The sequence below is a fragment of the Penicillium argentinense genome (genome assembly GCF_028826775.1).
Source record: "Penicillium argentinense strain IBT 30761 chromosome Unknown utg000004l_segment0_segment0, whole genome shotgun sequence".
Lineage (NCBI taxonomy): Eukaryota > Fungi > Ascomycota > Eurotiomycetes > Eurotiales > Aspergillaceae > Penicillium > Penicillium argentinense.
Window position 1 is genome coordinate 407791 of NW_026622663.1, and position 19770 is coordinate 427560.

Genomic DNA, 19770 nt, shown 5'->3' on the forward strand with positions numbered 1-19770 from the left:
GTAGTCGAAAGCAATTCTTCTATCAATTCATGCAAGCTCTTTGAGGACACCCCTATTTATACCAAGCAACAGGCCGTGTTGATCAGCAGATTCAAACTCCCAAATACCGTCTCAAAATCTCCTCAACCGCCCACCTTACCACAACGTCCATTCCAACAGCCCCTTTCCCCGGCGCAACACAAACACCCACATCAGTCCGAACATTAACGCCTTCTCCAACCCTCTTCACCAAATCCCTCCCATCACCACCCTCTCCCTCTCCATGATCAGGAATAATCAACCAAGAATGATCCCCAACATACCTCGGCCAAACGATATCATCCACATAACCAGGCGGATCAACCCAGAAATTTTGCGGCGGCCGATCATCCTCGCCCTCCAGATCAACCTCCTTATCCTCCTTATCCACCGTATTCCCCTCCCCTGGTGACGGCTGATCCACCCCAGGCCCGATCGTAACGTATCCTGCCCTCCCCTCGCGACGAGCCTTCACAGTTGTATACGGCGCAGGCAGGAAAAGAGGGAGGTGAATTTGGGCCTGGACTTTCGTGAGAGGGTTATCTTCCCCCTTTTCAGTAGCTGTAGACGGCGGAGCATAGAGCAGAAACCCCTCCATAAACGCAATTGTCCTCGAAGGCGCATTGGCAAGTCGGCTCGAAACAAGATCCCTCAGTTCCTGCACGAGGGAATCTTCGACTCCACTCTCCCCTTTCTCATTTTGATCTTCTTTACTAGATAGTCGTGGCGGGAGACTGCCATTCATCCGGACGTAGGAGAGTGCCTGCGCGAGAAAGCTCGTGTCGATTGCGGCGACGGTATCCCAATCTTGTATTTGTTTGCCGGAGGGGAGGGTTGTGTAAGGAATTCTATTTAGTTAGCTTGTGTTCGAATTGTAGCGGCTGTATAATTGCCATTGTTGATCACGTACTGGTCATCAGAGTAGTAGAAGTCATCTTCGTGGATGATGAATGTGTTTAGCTGTTCGGACTTCAGCTGCACCCCGCAGAAGATCCGTTGGAGGAGACGGGCGAGGGTGGTTTTGCCGCTGGAGGAGGGGCCGGAGATTCCGACTATGAATGTTTGCTGTTGGGAGGCTTGATTCGCCATTTTTGGGATCTTTCCTTCGTGAAAGGACAATAGACGCAAGGTGGGATTGAGCTCGTAATTTTTGGAGTTGGAGTTGATGAGGGGCTGCTTATCGGCTTATCGGGTTGCTGACCAAGGTCGAGCTTGACGTCAATGGGTTTAGTACAGGACTACTAAACACGGCAAGTTGTCATATTTTAGAGCATTCAGGAGAACAGAGAAAGGCAGTCGAAATTATGTTTATTGTAACAGATTAAAACTTGCCAAGTATCCAGTGTCAGCTAGTACACATAAAGAAACCCGCAATGTTTACAGGTCGTCTCCTCCAAATAACGACTTTCGTCGGGGCACCGGGGAGTCGCCACCCCCATTTAATAGAATTTCAGGTGCAGACTTTGCATCCGCGGTATCTTCTTGCTCCAGCTCAGCTTCAGGTTCAATGACCTGCACATTAGCAGCAAATCCAATCCTCGGTCTCTTGGGCGTGGGACTTCCGGTAGGCCCAGGCGTATCGGCATCATCAGCATCTGACTCAATACCGAAAAGACCACGCTTGGCCACATTGTGTCGCCCAACCTCCTCATCATCCGGAATAGGCAAGGGATGCTGATCAAAGAATGTGGTCGGTTGCTGCAGATACCGCGCCTCATCAAAAAGGTTCCCATCTTTATCAACCATAGGCAAAAACTTTTCTTTCTGGATGATATCATTCATGGCAGTGTCATCCAGCAGGCTCCGTTCTGCATGCTGCATCTCTGCTTCGGACATCTCCTTTCGTCGGCGGAGCATGCGGTCTTCGAGCGTATCTTGTAATACCAGAGTCTCCACATAGACGGGTCTTGTCTGCCCGATTCGATGGGAACGTTTGATCGCTTGACTTTCGATATTCGGCTGCCAAATCGGGTTGGTGATATAGACACGTGAGGCTTGGGCGATGTGAAGACCGTGAGAGGCTTGCCGGAGATCCATGAGCAAGACACGGATTTCGCTAGATTCACGGAAAAGCTCAAGGTACTGAGTTCGGAGTTCGGGCTTGAGAGTGCTGGCATAAATACGGAACTCGATTCCCAGAAGCTCGAGGCCTTCGGCGATCCAGTAGGCAGAGTTGCTGTTGTCGTAGAAGATGATGATTTTCTCTTCTTTGTGCCACCGCAATACTTGGTCCAGGAGATAGGTGAGCTTGGCCGAGGACGTGGCCACGAATTGCGTTTTCATGAGGGGAGGAGCTAGCTGATAGCTTCCGGAAGAGGTTTTTCTTGAATGATTTCTTCGGCGACTTGTGATTTTGGGACTTTGGGCTGTGTTTTAGATGCCCCGGGCTGGCAGTGGAAGGTGTGGATGCGCTGGCGGATTCCGGGGCGCCCTTGGCCGGGGCCTTTTGATCTCGCCGTTCTAGTTCTCCACGGACCTTGATACCGGCACCAGAAAGACCCTGTGTTGGATCTTGTAATCGCAGGTTCTGGGTGACGAATTGCTGAGCACGACGAGCCTGCGTAATTCCCATTAAGAATGGTTCTCTGTCCGGGTTTCGATCCAATGCCCAATGAGCGCGATTCTCCTCGGGGAAATCGCTGACGAAAACTCCCAGTTCGTGGAGATGCTTGAATTCGTTCCAGCTGCTCGAGTCTATTGCCATTCGAGCGATTTCAATCCCGTAGGTCAACTGGTCGATATCTTCTGAGGTCATCTTCTCCCGACTTTTGTTCATGTATTTCAGCGCGTGGTCGATGGAATCTTGCGGGTTTACCTCGGAGCCGGCCCACCAGAATCCAGCTTGCCGCAAATTGGTAATGGTTTGGTTCAAATGTTTTCGATTCTTGGGGTCAAACATGTAATCCGGTCCTTGTCGTTCAGATGTGATGGCGTTAACCGCAAGACCGAAAAGGAACAAATTGATCGAAAGCCGGTCGTGGAAGGTTGGTTCGAGGTATACGACGCGATTATAGAGATCCGGTAAAGCAATCTCTTGGTTCAGAGTTTCGAGGCGATGTCGCACTACTAGACCCTGTAGTGTTGCGCGGATTGCCGGCGACTTGCGACGTTTGCCATCGGCGCCAATTGGCTTCATGTACTTGGTCCAGTCAGCTGGGTCATCGTCCCTTGCATTTGACCACGGTTGCACCTCCAAAAACCCAGTTACAATGCGTTTCAGTCGATCGAGGTCTTTCAACTCATTGTCCGCCGCATTTCCAGTTTTCCTTCGACCCTCGAGAGCAGCAGCCGTGACCTCTCCAGGAGAGTCGGTATCACTCGTCATCGCTTCTTGAGACGCCAGGCTAACCTCCACGCCATAAAGTCCAGTCGACGGAGTTCCCGAGATCACCCATCGACGCTCGATGTGCATCTGACCGAGAAGATGTATCATATTTGTCTTTGAGCCATGGCCTGCCACATTATGCCCTTCGTCGACGATGACTCGCAACCAGTGCAGTTCCGTGAGCGGCGACTCCATCTGCACATACCGCTGTCGTCTATTATGAATTGGCTCGCCGGCTTCTTTCTCAAATCGCGTTTTGGAAAAGAGAATAATGTCGTAAGCCAGAAGTTCGTCGGCGGATGGGGTCTTATCCTTTTCAGGGCCTCGTTTCAGAATCAACACATTCAGCCCTTCCGTATGCCGTTGAATCTCGTGCTCCCAATGATCGACCAAGTTATTAGGGACGATGATTAGTGTCCCCGTGCACAAGCGAACACGCTTGGCCGGGGGTCGAGTGTAGGACATGCTGCGTCGGCCTTGGTATCTGGTTTGGTGTGGGGGTATCTCGTAGAAGCCGCAGTTGCGCTTGCACGCCTTGATACAACTATCATGAAATTCTCCGTTGAGTTTCTTCTCCTCGAAAAAGGTTTTCCATGGCGCAGAATGCCGGCCCGCGGCAGCAGCTGCCATTTCCACCAGGGATCCAGTACTTTCACGAATGGGAGTGAGGTCACTTTCTTCCGTCAGAAGGTATTTGATCGGTATCTTGGGAACGTGGCCTCTGGTGGCCCAGATCACAGCAAGAGATATGAAGGTTTTTCCGCAACCCATGGTCTCGGCAAGGATGCCACCACAAGCTTCCGAGTATAACACCTTCTCGAGGGTAATGCAAGCATCTTCTTTGTCGTAGTAGTACTCCTGTCCGGTCGGGGTGCGACAATCTTGGAGGCGAGGATCAAGAATCTGAGCTGGTTGTACCTCCCGTTGAATGATGGTAGCCGCTGACCGACGCTGATACGGATGAAGACGAGTTTTGAGGCCAAATTCAGAAAAATCATCATCGGACAAGAGATCAAACATTGCCTGCTGTGACCATTTATCTTTAATGGTTTCTGGCTGTGGGTTAGGGTCTAGCAGGGTATTAAAAATGTACCACAGGGATTCATCTTCCTCATCATTGGAGTTTTTAGAGTAAGCTTTGTGCTGTCCGTTCCAAGACTCAGGCGAGTTGTCAATTCTTGGCATCAAAGTCTTCAAGCTTTCTCGCAGCTTTTTGACGGATTTTTGCATATTGGTGCGGTGGGTCAGAGTCGGGTTGATGTAAATTCGAAGATTGCCATTGATAGGTCGAGTGCGAATCCAGCTATGTGTTTCTAACAATGACATCTCAGCAGAGTATTTTGCAGATGCGGTAGTCTCGTCGAGGACTCCCAGCGGAAGCAAGTTGGCGAGTTCCTGACTCTCGTCATTGGACTGGGAAGCAGCCGGCTGTGTCCTGGCAGCGACCTGCTCAGGTCCAGGGACTATGCTGGCATCGTTATCCCTTTCGGCTGTCGAGGAACTTGGTAGATCCGGATGCTCATCTTGTATATCTGTATGCTCTACTCTCGCTTCAGGCGGTAAGTGCCACGAGTTCGCATTCGTGCTTGCATTTATATTGGCAGTAGAAGGCCGAACGGAACTGTATGACGAATCGTTCCCTTCCTGTTTCACGACCGTCGGAGACCAAGAATCTCTAGAGCGCAAATTGGCGCGAGAAGTGGGCTCTTCGCAGTTGACATGCGGCTGAAAAGGAGCACTGAAACTGGTCTCCGCATGTGCAGCTACGCCCCCACGATCCGGGGGAGGCTGGTGGAAAGGCGTTTGCTGGTAATTGGGGTCGCCCAGACTTCCCAGTAGCCATGCAGCCTCAACGGAACTCTCCGGACGCCGTCCTGGATACATGCCGACGAGGCGAGGATGGCGACTCCAAGATCGGGATTCGGGATGTACCTTGACCTGCTGACGCCAAGACATACGAGGCCGGCAGATCACTCACCGCCCGCCGCATCCGGATCCACCTGCGGAGGGCTTCTCCAACTAGGCCACCATGGTGAGAATAGAAAACTTTTTTACGTGGAAGATTATCTACAGTGCGTCCCGAAACTGGTGCGACCACCGGTGCTCTTCGACTAACTGTCCAGGCCGGACATGAGTGGCAGAGGAAAGTGATAGCAATGTAAATAAATCAAACACCAGAGCTGGAGAGTGCCTCGAGAATCCAGCGAGCTGTTGAAAATTCTAGTTTTGTTAGGTTGCCGATACAACTACCAGACAAACAATTGTATTTTAATATGGTTAAGTCATGGTATTGAGACTGATACAGGAATATTGATACTCAGGGTTTATTCCCAATATGAACTAGTATTTCTTGGCGGGGCTAGAGAATCCCTTCAAGAGTGTAGGTGGTTGCACCAGTTTCGGGACGCACTGTATCAAATATCTTTTAGGGAGAGTTACAATCAAATTGACAGGTAATCTTAACAAGAAGACAATATCATTCCAGGCTCATTCCATCCCATGCATATCTCACCAAAACCAATTGAAAACTGGTAAATTTCCAATAGAATAGGATAATTCCTCCAAGGAGACAGGCCAATTGAAAGTATCCAGAGACAACGCAGAAAAAGACAACGCATCCGCACATGAAGCTGTGCCACAATCAAGGGGACAAGATAATCATTCAACATCTCGTTGGACATTTTTAGATCAGAATTAAGGGCCTGTGTGCAACTCCTATTTTCTGCTCCGGTTAAGTTCGAGTTTGGCATCAATGGGTACAAGATGCTGGGTTCCACCATCCTGGAGAATTAAACTCTATATGAAAACACCAGCGAACGCTAGGTCAATGTAAGCCGCGCTTAAAATCAATCCACCCAAGGCTAGATCCATGGAAACGTAAATATAAAACATCTGCTAACAAGAGGAAGTTGCATCAGTCAAGCGCAAGGATAGAGAAGATAATCAAACATAACAATGACAAAGGAGCATGGTTCAAGCCCCATAGAAGACACTGACGAGCGGCGGATCCGCGGGGCCAGTTACATCGGAAAAATAAAGATGGGCAATGGCTGCAAGAACGAAAAAGCGGGAAAAGTACGTACCCGAAGTCAACTACTGCGTGAGATAATCCTCAATCTCAAATCCAACCCGCTTCAACGCCTTCTCCTCCAGAAGACCGGGGCTACCGATCACCTTCCGGAGAACAATGGTCCGAGCATCCTGCAATCTCATCTCCACAGAATTGCCACCGACCCGCTCCAGCTCCTCGCACGAGCATTCCCGTATGTAAACCGTGATATCGGGGCCAACGCAAGCGCGCCACAAACTCGCCATCCACTGCCAGTGATCAAGGCTATTGTAAGAATCATTTATGGGAATCGAACAGGCAAACGCATCAGCTGTGGTAAGCTGGTACCGGGGTACAATTGCCAAGGGAAGCGCGGTGTGCGCGCCGATGATGGAGCCGCTCTCGCTGGAATCGGGCGAGTGGAGTTGGAAGGTTGTGGTCTTGGGAATGACGGTCTTCGGACTTGCGGAGCCGTCATCGAGAGAGTACTTTCTGTCAGGGGTGTCGGAAGAAGGCACGGTGCGAACAAAGTCCTTGACTTCGTCGGAGACACGGTGCCAGGCGGAAATGGTGTCGAGGTATTCGACTGTAGGATCGGCAGTAGTAACTTCTGCCAAGGGTGCTTTGATATTTGGGCCATGGAAGACGCGGACAGAGTACTTCGCTTCCTTCTTGAATAGGCGAGTGAGAAACTCCATGGCTGATTGGACAAGGTCTGGATCTTGACCGTCGATAGCGACGACGGGTCCACGCATGGGGTTGGCATTGGTATCCATTTGGCGGAAGGAGGGTTGGAGGGCTGGGGAGATTTTGGCGAGGACTTTGATTTTGTTCAGGTAGGGGATTGTCATGACCGTTGCTTCGACAGAGCTGGAGCAGGAACCGTCTTGGGAAAATGGTGTGAGAGGTGTCATGCTGGACGTTGAGTTTTGAAGAGGAGCCAGTTTCAGGCTTGGGTCTGGGCCTGAGGGGGCGGGGACTGGAGCGCTGCTGAATGGACTAGTGATGGATGGTAATTGCTGGCGCTGTGGAGCACCATCTGGGCGAGCACTAGTGAGGTACGGAGACATCGGGTACGGGGACATGGACTCGGGGCTTCGGTGCCGGTTGGTGGGCAAGTCACTCTTGATGGAAACCTGTGAGATGCGACGACGTTTCATGTCTTGCGACTGGTCATCTATTTCCTCAAACTTTCGTGGCCGTGCCCGGTTGTCCATCTGGTCAATTCGAATAGGCTGTGGCTGTTTCTCTGCGCCGTGCGAGCTGCGAGCTGTCATGATAGTCGTCGTCGTCCGTCCCGGTGGAGCAGTGGACATGCTTGCCGACCGTTTTTCTGTGCCTTTGGGTGTGTATGAAACGATGGGTGAACAGGGTGCATTCATGATTTTTCCGCCGCATGTGTTGCACGTCGAGCCTCCGGATGGGTTATGACTGATACCGGAGCCCGAGTTGCGAGCATTGCCATCCCGGCCTGCTCTCTTTGGCTGGTAGCGATATGTCGGGTACTGCTGGGCGTGTCGAGCTTTCTCTTCCTATCTCGAGTTAGCCTTGGTTCTTTGTAGGATCGTTGAGGGTTGAGCATACCTCTGCCAAAGCCCTCCACTTGTTCTTCTCGGCCTCAGTAAGAGCTCTCCATTGCATGCCGATGATCTTCGAGATATCCGGGTTCGCCAGCCCGGGGTGGTGGGCCACGACCGCGGCCTGGTGATGCTGGCGATAGAGAATAAAAGCTATCAACATTGTTAGCAATCAGGCCCATGCGACTCGCATCTCTCAACATTTGAGATATTTCCCAGGACCAATCAATCCCCGGGACGTTATCACACAATGAAAGAAGAAAGGGACTTGCCATGTTCGTCTAACATCGCGTGCGGCATCGACTCACCATTTCGAGGTCGGGGGATTTTCGGGTCTGGTTTGCAGAGACACCAGTGGCCAGCGTATTCTTCTTTGCCCGATTTGGTGGGACTGGAGCTGCCCGAGGACGAGGGCGTACGTTCGCGAAAAGCGATGGAATTTGTCGAGACAGAGGGTTGTTTGGGGTAGAACTCGGTGGCAGGCGGGATGTTGTGATTGATTTCGATGGGCGGGTTGTAAGGTTCAACCTTGCCGTGATAGATTGCCATCTGTTGCATCTGCGGCTTGGGTCGATAGTCGGTGTACCTGCAGGCCGATCCCAGCGGGTCTGGTCGGTATGGCAGTGCCCCGTGGGACATGGGCAGATCATTCATGATCTTATGCTCGAACGGGTTACTGTGCAGAGGATTCGAACCGGCAGACTCATGGTGCATACCAACCGGGGCGGGGAGCACTCGATCGTAAGACATTTATCTGCGCCGCGAAGAAAGGCACACGCGGCAAAGGGACTGAAGAAAGAAACGAATTGACGGCAAAGTCCGAGGGGTGTCCTTTGTTTCGCAATGCGTAATGGCTTGGAACGTGGTACGAGACAACAAGGATTGGGGTGATGGTTGGATGGGGGAGAGAGAGGAATAATAGTTCCCGGGGGGGGGGGAGGTCGGCGAGAAAGGAAAAAAAGAATCAACGGCCCGGTGGCAGTAGAGGGAGGAGATGAAAGAAGCGAGATAAAATAAGTCAGAGGTATGGGGAGAGAGGATGGGGGAAGGGGGGTAGGTGTAAGAGCCTAAACTGGGGACATGCTCGGTGGCAGGCAGCGAGACAAAGGACATGGATCTATACCAGATCACCCCCGTCAAATTTAACGCGCACGATGTGATGGCGAGGGAATCACCTGGGTTGGCGGCACAGCAAGAGCCGACTCGCAGCGCCAGAGACAAAGGGCCCCAAAATTGGTAGTTTCTTTGTCTTTGGTGCAGCAATCCCTGCACGGTGGCGGTCTTTGACAATAGATCTGTTGGGTCTTCTAGGCGACTACCGCACCTTAGAGAGGTTCGGGGCTTTGTTATCTATGCGATCATCCTCGCCTACCTTCAATTGTACCATAATTCCGACTGGTCTGGGACTCTCATATCTACCACCTGACTATTACCACGTCAAAGCAGAAACCAGAAAGTGCTGGTTCCCAGCCGAGCTGAGATCGGAGGTCGCATCGAGCAAACGCGATCGCAGGGCCTTGCTCTAGTCCGCGAACTAGTATTGTTCCAAATTGTTTTCTTTGTCTCCGGATGCGGCGACCAGCAGCCAACCCTACCGTCTGGCGGGCCCTGATTGGCCGGCGGGCGGCGGCTGCGCTCACACCGGTTCCCCGGAACAAAGAAGTGCAAACACGCAGCTGCGCTAGTTTCTGGGCCTCTTCCCCGACGCAGTCAAAGTGCCCTGGGGAGTCGACGAGTCACCTCAATATGCCAACAATTTGTAAACATTCCTGGAATCTCTCAAGGACAGCCCAACAACCTTACGAGCTGCCGTTGAGACAGCTGTCAGCTCCACTGTGATCTCATGCCGATCCACTGCTACTCGAAACAATGTCACCACGGCTGGCTCTGGCGACTTTAATGTTGGCGGGTACCACGATTTACCTCATTACCTCATGAACTCCCAACCTCACTCAGGAACACCTCGATTCCCGTGGTACGCTCATGGTGGGCCCGATCGGTGCTACGCCGGCAAGTACAACGTCCCGATCCCGCCGTTTCGGGAAGTCGTTTGGTCTCGGCGACTCAAATTGAGAATTGGAAATTGAAAAATGAAAAGTCAGAACAGATAGCAGATTATATTCAGATCATTGGATTCAGGTTTCAAGCTGCAATGCCCCGTCGTGCGGACGTGGTCTCAGCCTTGGGCTTAGGGTTCAACAGCACCCCATCGATCTCCTTGTATACCGCGCTGGCTAGGAGCTTGTGGGCAGACGGTCCCAGATGCATTTCGTTCCTAGAAGTCGGTCAGTACAAGAGGTATTCACACACCGTCGATCCGGTTATCCCATGTCCATGTCGTCATCGTATCAGGGGAGACACCATGGGTAAAACCCACGGTTTAGAATTTAAAATGTTGAGTGTTGGGGCAGGGGGAAGATAGACAGGGACAGGGACGGGGACAGGGGGAAAAGACCTACCAGAACAGATACTTGTCCGGGTGCTCACACCGTGCCGTTTCCTCCTTTGACATCATGACCTGGAACCCACTCTCGATGGACACGCAGGGCTTGTTCACACTCTCCCACCCGGGCTCCTGGTTCTTGCCCATTCCGTTCTCCTCCTCGATGCCCGAGGCATACAGCTGCCAGTCCCGGATTCGATCTAACACAAAGGCATTCGTATCGAACAGGAAGATATACCCCCGTGTCCACTCGGTGGCCGCATCGCGCAGCTTACTATTCCACTCCGACAAGATCCGCACCGCATTCTTATACTCGTCTCCACCTGTCGCCGTAAAGGCCGGCAGAAAAGTGACATCCACGGTCTGGGTCAAGATCACCTTCAACTCCGTCGACCCCCAGCGCTCAGACAATTCATCAAGCCGCTCAATCAGTTTGCTGATCCGGCGATCGATCGAGGCCGCCGCGGTCTCATAATCACTCGTCACGAGGCTCCAGACATCCCAGATACCAAACGAGACAACGAACAGGGTGTGCTCCTTGCGGAAGGCCATCTGCTCCTCCGACAGGCCCTGTAGGGCGGGGATCTCGGCTTCCAGCCACTGGTCGAGTTGGTGCTTGAAATCGGGCACCCGGATCTGAGACAGTCGGCCCAGGAGATCCAGCTCCTCGTTGTTCACGACTGCACCAGAATACTTCCCCCTCAGCGCGGACCGGGCCGTCTGTGCAAGGTTCTCTTGGTGGCATGAAAACTGCAAGTCCGTCAGTCATCTGCGAGTCATCTTCCCGAGACATTCTGGTCTCGTGTCATTTCCCCGCTCATCCAATATGAGGGAGAGGGTAGGTGAATACCATATCGCACAGCCAATCTGTCCACACCTTCCCTTGAGGTTCCTCCGTGTCATTATCGCTCCATGAATCACCAAAGACCACCAATCGCTGGTCGAACTCATGTGTGGTCTGGAACTTGCTCGACTTCAACGGGATCACATCGCCGAAATTCCTCCCTGAGAGAAACCAGGCCGTGTATAGAATCGAGCAGACGGCGATTGCACACAGGCCGTAGAACCGATTGAACATGCGTAGCATCGTGTCTTGCCTGCCTCAATTCAACTTCGAGTCAAGTGTCAGGGATTTGTGTCGTGTCTAACAGTTTCGTGCGCCGCAGCGCTTCGCTTCGCTTCGTATATGCCGTCCGTAAATACCGTTGTAGCGAGGGCAATACAAATCGCTCACGTTGAGGTCGGCTGAAGAGGGGACGACAAGGTGGTGGCCGAGGCTCCGCGCATACGCATTCAGTCCTGCGGATCGGAGGATGTCGCCACTAACAGCGTTCACGAGCCACTCCGACAAAAAGCGAAAGGGAAGTGGTCGAAGGGGATCGAATCCGTCACGGTTCAAGATCAGCGGAAAAGGAGAAAATAGGTTCGTAGCGAAATCTCGGGAGGCTCGGAAAATCCCAGCGGGCCCAGCGAGTTCAAGTGGGAACGGAGTTGCGGACGTTGAACGAGGCTAGTTAACCAGGATTGGTCGAGCCCCTGGACCCCAAAATGATAACGGTTAGCGCCAGCGTGTTTATAATGGTCAGGCGAATGGCCTCCAACGTCCTCAAGTACTTTACTCAAGTCTATGTACTCTACGGGCTGGCTGGAATGCCACAACGCTGCCGCGTGGCCGTGGCCGTGGCCGTGGCGGGGAGAGCCACTCAACGTGGAAAACAATCGCGTGCGCCTGCGTTGCACTGCAGGAGCTTCGGCCGTTCCGATTTAATTGAGCACTCGTATCAGAAGTCTTTTACGAGAAATCTGTTGCCTTAAAATCTCTAAATCCACAGTCGACCAAGTACATAGATCTTCTGGGACTGTACGTATCCCGGTCGCTGAGATCCAGCTTGGCGCTTTGCTGCGCAGGATGACGACGCCAGCGCCAGGGGCTCGTATGACACAAGTGGGGATAAGGCGCCCCCTGAGGCATCCGACATAGCGCCAAGGCATCGAGACATCAGGGATTGACCCCGTACAGGATTTAAGCTTGTCGCTCTCATGCTGGGACGAGTCGGTCAATATGGCGATCGGGTGGTTAGATGTGATCTGAGAGACTCCATAATATGTCGACTACGATGGGCACATAAGCAATCTCATGGCATGACCCCATCAAAATCATCTGCGGTCTTGAAGGATTGCCATCAAGATGAGCTGAGTACCGTACAGACCAATCAAAAAGAACAAACTGGAAGTATTTCGGTTGCCGCCAAGCAGCCTGTGGGGGCGGTGGGGAGGCGGCTATGGCGGTGAATGGAAACAACATTTTTCTGCCAGTCTCAACCCAGATTATATGCCTGAGGCAGCAGTCAATCCAAATCACCTGACTCCATATCATTGGCACACGTGACAGGGTTACCCGCCGGCCCAACTCGGCTAGTGCCTGCTGAGTCAACCACACACACTCGCTACACCAAACCTTTGGAACTCGAAAAATCCACACGACCGAACCCTTCAAACTCACCTGTCGACAACTTCCGCGCTACCGTCTTGACCGCGCAACCCCCGTCAAGATGAAGCTCAACATCTCCTACCCGGCCAATGGGTCGCAAAAGATCATCGAGGTCGACGATGAGCGCAAGCTCCGTCCTTTCATGGAGAAGCGCATGGGCACCGAAGTCAGCACTCCCCGATCTCCAAACACGCATCCGCACACATCAAAAATCCCAATCCCAAAATCTCTCGAAAATACATACACACAAACACACCGCGGAGATATAAAGAACGAACGGCTGATGGATTTTTCTTCGATTAGGTTGCCGGCGACTCCCTCGGCGATGAATTCAAGGGTTACCTGTTCAAGATCACCGGTGGTAACGACAAGCAGGGTACGACTCCCCACATCCCTTTAAAATACGTTCAAGGCCTATTTGAATGGCGCACATATCGATATATATATTGTGAACAGATTTGCTGACAGGATTTTACAGGTTTCCCCATGAAGCAGGGTGGTACGTTCTAAGCCGACTCCAAACGGTCCACACAAAAAATCCGAGGACCACGTCAAAATTCAATCCAGCATGCTCACCCATTTCTCTACAGTTCTCCTGCCCACCCGTACCCGTCTGCTCCTCGCCGACGGCCACAGCTGCTACCGCCCCCGCCGCACCGGTGAGCGCAAGCGCAAGTCCGTCCGTGGTGCCATCACCGGTCAGGACCTTGCCGTTCTTGCCCTGTCCATCGTCAAGCAGGGTGAGGGTGAGATCCCCGGTATCACCGACACCGTCGTCCCCAAGCGCCTCGGCCCTAAGCGTGCCACCAAGATCCGCCGCTTCTTCGGCCTCGACAAGAAGGACGACGTCCGCAAGTTCGTCATCCGCCGTACCGTCACCAAAGAGGGCAAGCCCGAGTACACCAAGGCCCCCAAGATCCAGCGTCTGGTTACTCCCCAGCGTCTGCAGCGCAAGCGTCACGCCATTGCCATCAAGCGCCGCCGTGCTGAGGCTTCCCGTGAGGCTGCGTAAGTTTCCCCGGACTCACCCCACTACTGGACCATGGTCTAACAAGGATACAGCAACGACTACGCCAAGCTCCTGGCCAACCGTGTCCACGAGGAGAAGGCCAAGCGTGATGAGCTCCGCAAGCGCCGGGCGTCTTCGATGCGGAAGTAGATCTCATCATCCGCGATGTCATGATTTTATTTCTGCGGTGATGGGGGTATAATGGAGGAATTCCACGTTTCCGGGGATATGATTTGAATGGGAATTGCACTACCAAAAAGGATGGAAATCATTTTCTCTTGGGCGGAGAACGCGGAATTTATGTCTGATACAGAAAAATCAAAAAATGGGTCAGATCAAAAGGTATCCAAGGGAAGCCAGGACCGGGTTTCTATTTTCTAACGTAAAGATGGAAGGCGATTGGGCTTTTTCATAAAACCTCCCGTTCTGTCCTCTTGGGCGCCACGGTGATTCTGGTCCCAGGGGTGCATCTGTTGAACCAACCTTTTGACAGCCTCTTTTTTGAATGGGGTGCATGCAAATCTCAATTGTTTCTTTTTCTCTACTTGGATACTGCGTATCGTAGTCTGCCTTTCGACTTGGTGATCTAACCTTATCTCAAGGCTGTACGCTTAGCTGGTTGTGGACCGGGGCGTTGAGTGGGGTGGAAATTATCATTGCTGTACTCCACAATGACAAAAGCACTTGTATGATTCGGCATTAGTAGTGACCAAGTCATGCGGTCAACTACACGTAGGCCTACTTATACTACATAGTGATTGTTGAGATTGTCAACATACTTAACAATAGCAACATTAATCTCGGTTTCCATGCCTAATACGTCACATTTGGACGCCTAACTGGGCTCGTGGGGTCTACACATCATTAACGCATACTCGAGTTGGCGATATATATCAAGCACTGACCAAGTCGCAGCGCACCATATCACCAAAACTTCCACCGAATCCACAAATCACCTCAAAATTATGTTGATCGGATTTAAAATTCACGGCTCATAACATGTTACAGGACAAGAAATTGCGAAACTAATATGTCGCAGTGTCCGATTTCAGCCAAGCCCGCCGCCAACACACCCGAGACATCCCCCGCGACTTAAGACAGCAGGCAGAATACAAACGCCAACAAAAAAAAAAAAATTAAACGAACGGGAAACAGACAAGGTTTTCAAGATGGTCTATTTTCTATCAAGATGTTACACCTTCCCAAAACGGCCGTAGAAGTACATACACAGACGTGAAAATCACGGGGAAAAAAGACAAGTCAAATCAATCCAATAGTGATAAGGCTTTCATGACTTGAACGAACATGGAGCCGAAAGCCCAGTCAGATTTGTAAATAAACAAGGAAAAGAAAAGAGTGCAAGAGTGAAATGAAACATCATATCCAGGCATACACAATGCAATTGGAACCTCTCAAGCGGAAATGTAAGTCAAATCAACTGGTCATTTCTCCAGAAGTCCACATAAAGAAGAACCACGTAAACCCCGAAAGCCTTGATCGGAAAAATAATTGAAAAAAAGAAGGAAAATGGTCATGAAAATCGTATTTTTGCTTTTCCCACGTAACACACCCATTGCATCAACCGGGATACACATGCAACGCAGAACCCCCCAACTTAACAGGCAAGCAAGATGGGTATTTGAGGGCTCAAATGGATATAGGGATTTGTGTTTGCTTTTTAATTGGGAAGAATTTATGCGACAGCGTGCGAAAAGAGGAAGCTAACAGACTCGCCGTTGTGGGTACGACGGCAAGCCTCAGCAAGGGTGGGGCTGACGTCGATAGTCTCGATACGATCGCATACCTCCTTCTTCTCGGCGTGGGGAACAGTGTTAGTAACCACGAGGCGGCTGAGACGGCTGCCGTTGAGGTTCTCGATGGCCTTGCCGGAGAGGATGCCGTGGACAACAATGGCGTTGACCTCCTTGGCGCCGTGCTGCATAACGGTGTCGGCGGCCTTGACGAGAGTACCGCAGGTATCGGCCATGTCGTCAACAATAATAGCGATCTTGTCCTTGACGTTGCCAACGAGGACCATGCGGGAGACCTCGTTAGGGCGGGCACGCTCCTTGTGGATGAGGGCGAATTGCAGATCGAGGCGGTCGGCGATGGCGGTGGCACTGTGAAGCGTTAGAATGAGGAAGGAAGCAGTTGCAAATTATTCAAAGAACATACCGCTTCGCACCACCGGCGTCAGGGCTGACGATGACGCAGTTGCTCACATCCAGGTTCTCCCGGATCCACTTCAGCATACTAGGCTCGGCGTACAGGTTGTCAACGGGGACATTGAAAAAACCCTGGATCTGGCTAGCGTGCAGGTCCATAGTGATAACATGGTTGCAGCCAGCGGTCTGGAGCATGTTGGCCATGAGCTTGGCGGTGATGGGCGCACGGCTCTTGTCCTTCTTATCCTGGCGGGCATAAGGGAAGTTGGGGATAACGGCGGTGATCCGGCGAGCGGAGGCGGTCTTGCAGGCGTTAATCATGATCAGGAGCTCCATGAGGCCATCGTTGATATCGTTAGGTCGTGTAGACTGCAGAATGAAGACTGAAGAAACAGAAGCATTAGCAACCGCATTCCATGAATCATCCCCGCCTCCCGGCGTCGAGTCGAGAACGCATATAATGTACCATCTTCGTCTCGCACACTTTCACCGATTGTGACACTGGTCTCCTGATTGGAGTATTGCAAGACCATGATCTTGGTCAACTCGATGCCAAGTCTAGATGCTCGTCTATTAGTTTCCCGTATGCATCGACAGAAGCGGAGATCGGCCCTGCAGAACGCACCGGTCAGCCACGAGCTGGGCCAGCTCGGGGTGACTGTTGCCTGTCAACAGCTTGATGGAGTTGGAATTGGACGACATGGTGAATGCGTGGAGAAATGAGCGAGAGTGATCTCCCAAAGAGTCGAGGCTAAGCCGCAGCTTAAAAAAAAAATCGATCCCGCTGCCACTTCCACTCTGGGCCCCGCATTTTTTTTCGCGTCCCGTGACTCCTCACCGCCCGGGGCTGCCGGATGCAGAACTATACGAATTCTTAAAAGAACAAAATCACAGTTGAGATGAAAGGCTAGAGGAATGAAATACCATAGGGGATCAAGGGTCAAATTGAACTACAAACAAAAATATGGATATTCCCCTTACAAACAGCAATCTAAGTACAAATAAGCTAGGCAAGAGTCAGGGTAGTCTAATTGACCTGCACTTCAACTAGATACTCCCAAGCCCTGCTTTCATTTTCGTCATTCGTTCGTTTCTCCACAATCGTTCCTCAGATGCCACCCAATGCGTGGGTAACCCGCAATGAGAAATATTCCGTCTATGCGAAGCCGAAGTATTCACTACCAGCCGTCATCGCCGTGTAGAGACGTTGACGCAGATCCTCGTAGCTTTCGTACTCGGGAAGATCAAGCTCTGTAGACAAAAAAGAGTTAGCATCTGGTGATCCGCAATCTTAGTTGAAGGCACGGGGATGGTGAACTTACGGTTGAAGCATGTGTGCGAACTGGGGAGGCGGTCCTTGTTGCCATAGTCACGGTGAATGTTGAACTTGCTGACACCGTTCATGCCCTCCAACTCCTTGAAGCCATTGAGAGGAACCTTGCTGGTACCCGTCACGAATTGGAGCAACTTGGCCCGTTCTTCCTTATCGAACGAGCGCACAGCGCGCCAGAACCACTGGATCTGGGACGAAGAAGCGGAATAGTTGTGGTACTCGGTGTTGTTCTTCCACTCGTCCACGTCGATCTCAGGCAGACCAGAAATCAGAAGCTCCAGTTCCTGCTCGTTGAAGATGGCAATCAGGTCAGGAGGAATGATCTCATGGAAACCCATCAGAAAGTTGTCAATTTGCTCTTTGACAGACTCGACCAGGCGGTACTCGATCACCCGCTGAACATAACGCTCCTTGTTCTCTTCAGTGACTGGGATGTTGCGGCCGTTTTCAATCAAGTCAATCACCTGCTTCTCACCAAAGGCATCGGTTTCGATGGCAAATGTTTCCGTGATGATATCGGTGATGTCGTTCTCCAGCATCCACAGCAGGGACTTGTAGTAGTCAAGGTCAAGCGATTCCATGTCCTTAATAGACACGGATCGTCCGAGGATCTTCTTGTAGACAGCGCGAGAGAAATGGCAGTCCAGAACCCGGCCCTCATAGAGCGCCTTGCCGATGATTCTACCTATGAATCGGAAAAACAGAAGGTGCTCCGAGTTGACACCGCTAAGTTGGTTCGGGTGGAACGTTGTTCTATCGGCAGCAACGGGGGTGAACAAAGCGTAGTTGGGGTTGAACATGCCACGGGCAAGAACTTGGAACCATTCTCGAGTCACACCACCAGCATCCACACCCTCTTCACCATGGAAGCGCACGTTGAGCTTGCCGTACTTGAGCTCATCGGCGGTTTTGAAGTAGAGAGACTTAAAGGAGTCAAGGAACACCTGGTCTCGGCGAACGGAAAGCTGAAGAGGTGGGTGGGGCTGACGAGGTTCAGCACCACGGGAGTGGACACGACGAGTGAAGTAGTTGCGCTTGTTGTCAAATTCCAGAACCTTGGGATTCTTGACCAGCAGAGAGAAGGTACCGCTCATCAACCGAGGGTTCGAGCGAACAAGCTCGTTCAGAATCTTGCGGTGGTCCTCGGTGAACTTGAAGAAGAGGTTTTCCATGCCAGGACCAACATCGGGAGCACTAGTGACAGAGGTCTCGCGGCTGTTGCGGTTAATTGGCTGATCCTTAAGGGTGGTGTTCTTGCAGACAACCATCAAAGCTTCGATCAGTGGGAGAAGGATTGTAGCCACATTCAGCATGTTCTCCTTCGAGCGGATAAGGGTCAGGCAGTCACTGAGCTTAGTCCACAGAGGTCCGAAAGTAGCGCTTTCATAGAGTCGCTTGAGGACATCCTCCTTTGGAGCAGCTTCGGGCTCAGAGCCCTTGGACTTGTCCACTCGAGTAGGATCGAAGAGGTAGTCAAGTGCGGTGAGGATACGCAGCAATTTGGCTTGATCAGAGCTGGCTGGAGAGAACTTGGCCAGGGCCAATCCTTGCATGTCTGTGCCAGTCTTGGCCTGGTGGATATGAGGCAGAAGCTCTTCCAGGTCCGCCAGAATTGTATCGCTCAAGGCTTGCGCTTGGCCCACAAGTTCATTGCCAATGACATCGCGAGCCCCAGGAATAGCGGAAAGGTTGTTGATGGTCGAAAGAGTGTCACGGAAGGTCTTGCCGTTGCACTCACGAGCCGCAAGAATGTGAACAACCAGTCGGAAATTGTGGTCGGGGACAACAGGCGGTTCGATGGACTTGCGCTTCCGTTTTTCTTCCTCGCCAGGCTTGGAGCTATCCTTCTCGGTCGATGCACCTTGATCACCCTCGACAGTGGCAGTAGTTCCTTGGTCTTCAGCAGATTCCACCGTGGGCAAGGGGGCATCAACCATGGGGGTATCAGAGCCAGTTTCAGGCCCAGCAGACTGTTGCTCAGTAGCGTCTCTGGATTGGGTTCCCTCAGGCTGCTTGCCCTTCTCCTTCTCCTCTTCCTGTCTTTCCTTTTCACGGCGAAGAAGAACGGTGAGAGGCTGAGTAATGCTGCTCAGTAGAGCCGACAGTTGCTCCATACAATTGGGGCTGTCCATGATCAACTTGCGGTCCAAAAGAGAGAGAAGCGAGTTCAGGGCAAACTTATTGGCCCGGTTCTCCTTGCCCTTGCCCTTGCGGAATGTCTTGAGCTTGAGCGACGAAGCGGAATCATGCTCGGTCAAAAAGAACCAAGCGATATGCGGGTTGAACTGGGACAGGAAGGACAGAGTGCCCAGGCATTGTTGAACCACCATGATTGGGGTCACATCGGTGCTGACACTAGA

The 19770-nt window shown here is 51.9% G+C and overlaps 7 protein-coding genes across 7 annotated transcripts; 1 reads left to right on the forward strand and 6 right to left on the reverse strand.

Moving 5' to 3' along the window:
- Positions 1-91: 91 nt before the first annotated feature.
- Positions 92-1107, reverse strand: N7532_003107 (ribosylnicotinamide kinase; the record flags this gene model as incomplete). The annotated part of the gene is made up of 2 exons (XM_056615601.1): positions 92-866; positions 929-1107. 2 exons carry the CDS (start codon positions 1105-1107, stop codon positions 92-94), a joined length of 954 nt encoding a protein of 317 aa, XP_056475958.1.
- Positions 1108-1395: 288 nt separating this feature from the next.
- On the reverse strand, positions 1396-5227 carry N7532_003108 (DEAD/DEAH box helicase; the record flags this gene model as incomplete). Its single annotated transcript, XM_056615602.1, has 2 exons — positions 1396-2225; positions 2287-5227. 2 exons carry the CDS (start codon positions 5225-5227, stop codon positions 1396-1398), a joined length of 3771 nt encoding a protein of 1256 aa, XP_056475959.1.
- Positions 5228-6436: 1209 nt separating this feature from the next.
- On the reverse strand, positions 6437-8719 carry N7532_003109 (putative HMG box transcriptional regulator; the record flags this gene model as incomplete). Its single annotated transcript, XM_056615603.1, has 3 exons — positions 6437-7924; positions 7977-8122; positions 8278-8719. 3 exons carry the CDS (start codon positions 8717-8719, stop codon positions 6437-6439), a joined length of 2076 nt encoding a protein of 691 aa, XP_056475960.1.
- A 1392-nt stretch (positions 8720-10111) lies between these two features.
- N7532_003110 (SGNH/GDSL hydrolase family protein) lies at positions 10112-11499 on the reverse strand (the record flags this gene model as incomplete). Its single annotated transcript, XM_056615604.1, has 3 exons — positions 10112-10244; positions 10429-11162; positions 11263-11499. The coding sequence occupies 3 exons, from the start codon at positions 11497-11499 to the stop codon at positions 10112-10114; spliced, it is 1104 nt and encodes a 367-aa protein (XP_056475961.1).
- Positions 11500-12964: 1465 nt separating this feature from the next.
- N7532_003111 (40S ribosomal protein eS6) lies at positions 12965-14062 on the forward strand (the record flags this gene model as incomplete). Its single annotated transcript, XM_056615605.1, has 5 exons — positions 12965-13069; positions 13207-13279; positions 13382-13402; positions 13494-13911; positions 13966-14062. 5 exons carry the CDS (start codon positions 12965-12967, stop codon positions 14060-14062), a joined length of 714 nt encoding a protein of 237 aa, XP_056475962.1.
- A 1543-nt stretch (positions 14063-15605) lies between these two features.
- Positions 15606-16779, reverse strand: N7532_003112 (ribose-phosphate diphosphokinase; the record flags this gene model as incomplete). Its single annotated transcript, XM_056615606.1, has 4 exons — positions 15606-16032; positions 16088-16460; positions 16544-16635; positions 16703-16779. The coding sequence occupies 4 exons, from the start codon at positions 16777-16779 to the stop codon at positions 15606-15608; spliced, it is 969 nt and encodes a 322-aa protein (XP_056475963.1).
- A 454-nt stretch (positions 16780-17233) lies between these two features.
- N7532_003113 (uncharacterized protein) lies at positions 17234-19740 on the reverse strand (the record flags this gene model as incomplete). Its single annotated transcript, XM_056615607.1, has 2 exons — positions 17234-17328; positions 17400-19740. 2 exons carry the CDS (start codon positions 19738-19740, stop codon positions 17234-17236), a joined length of 2436 nt encoding a protein of 811 aa, XP_056475964.1.
- Positions 19741-19770: the final 30 nt, after the last annotated feature.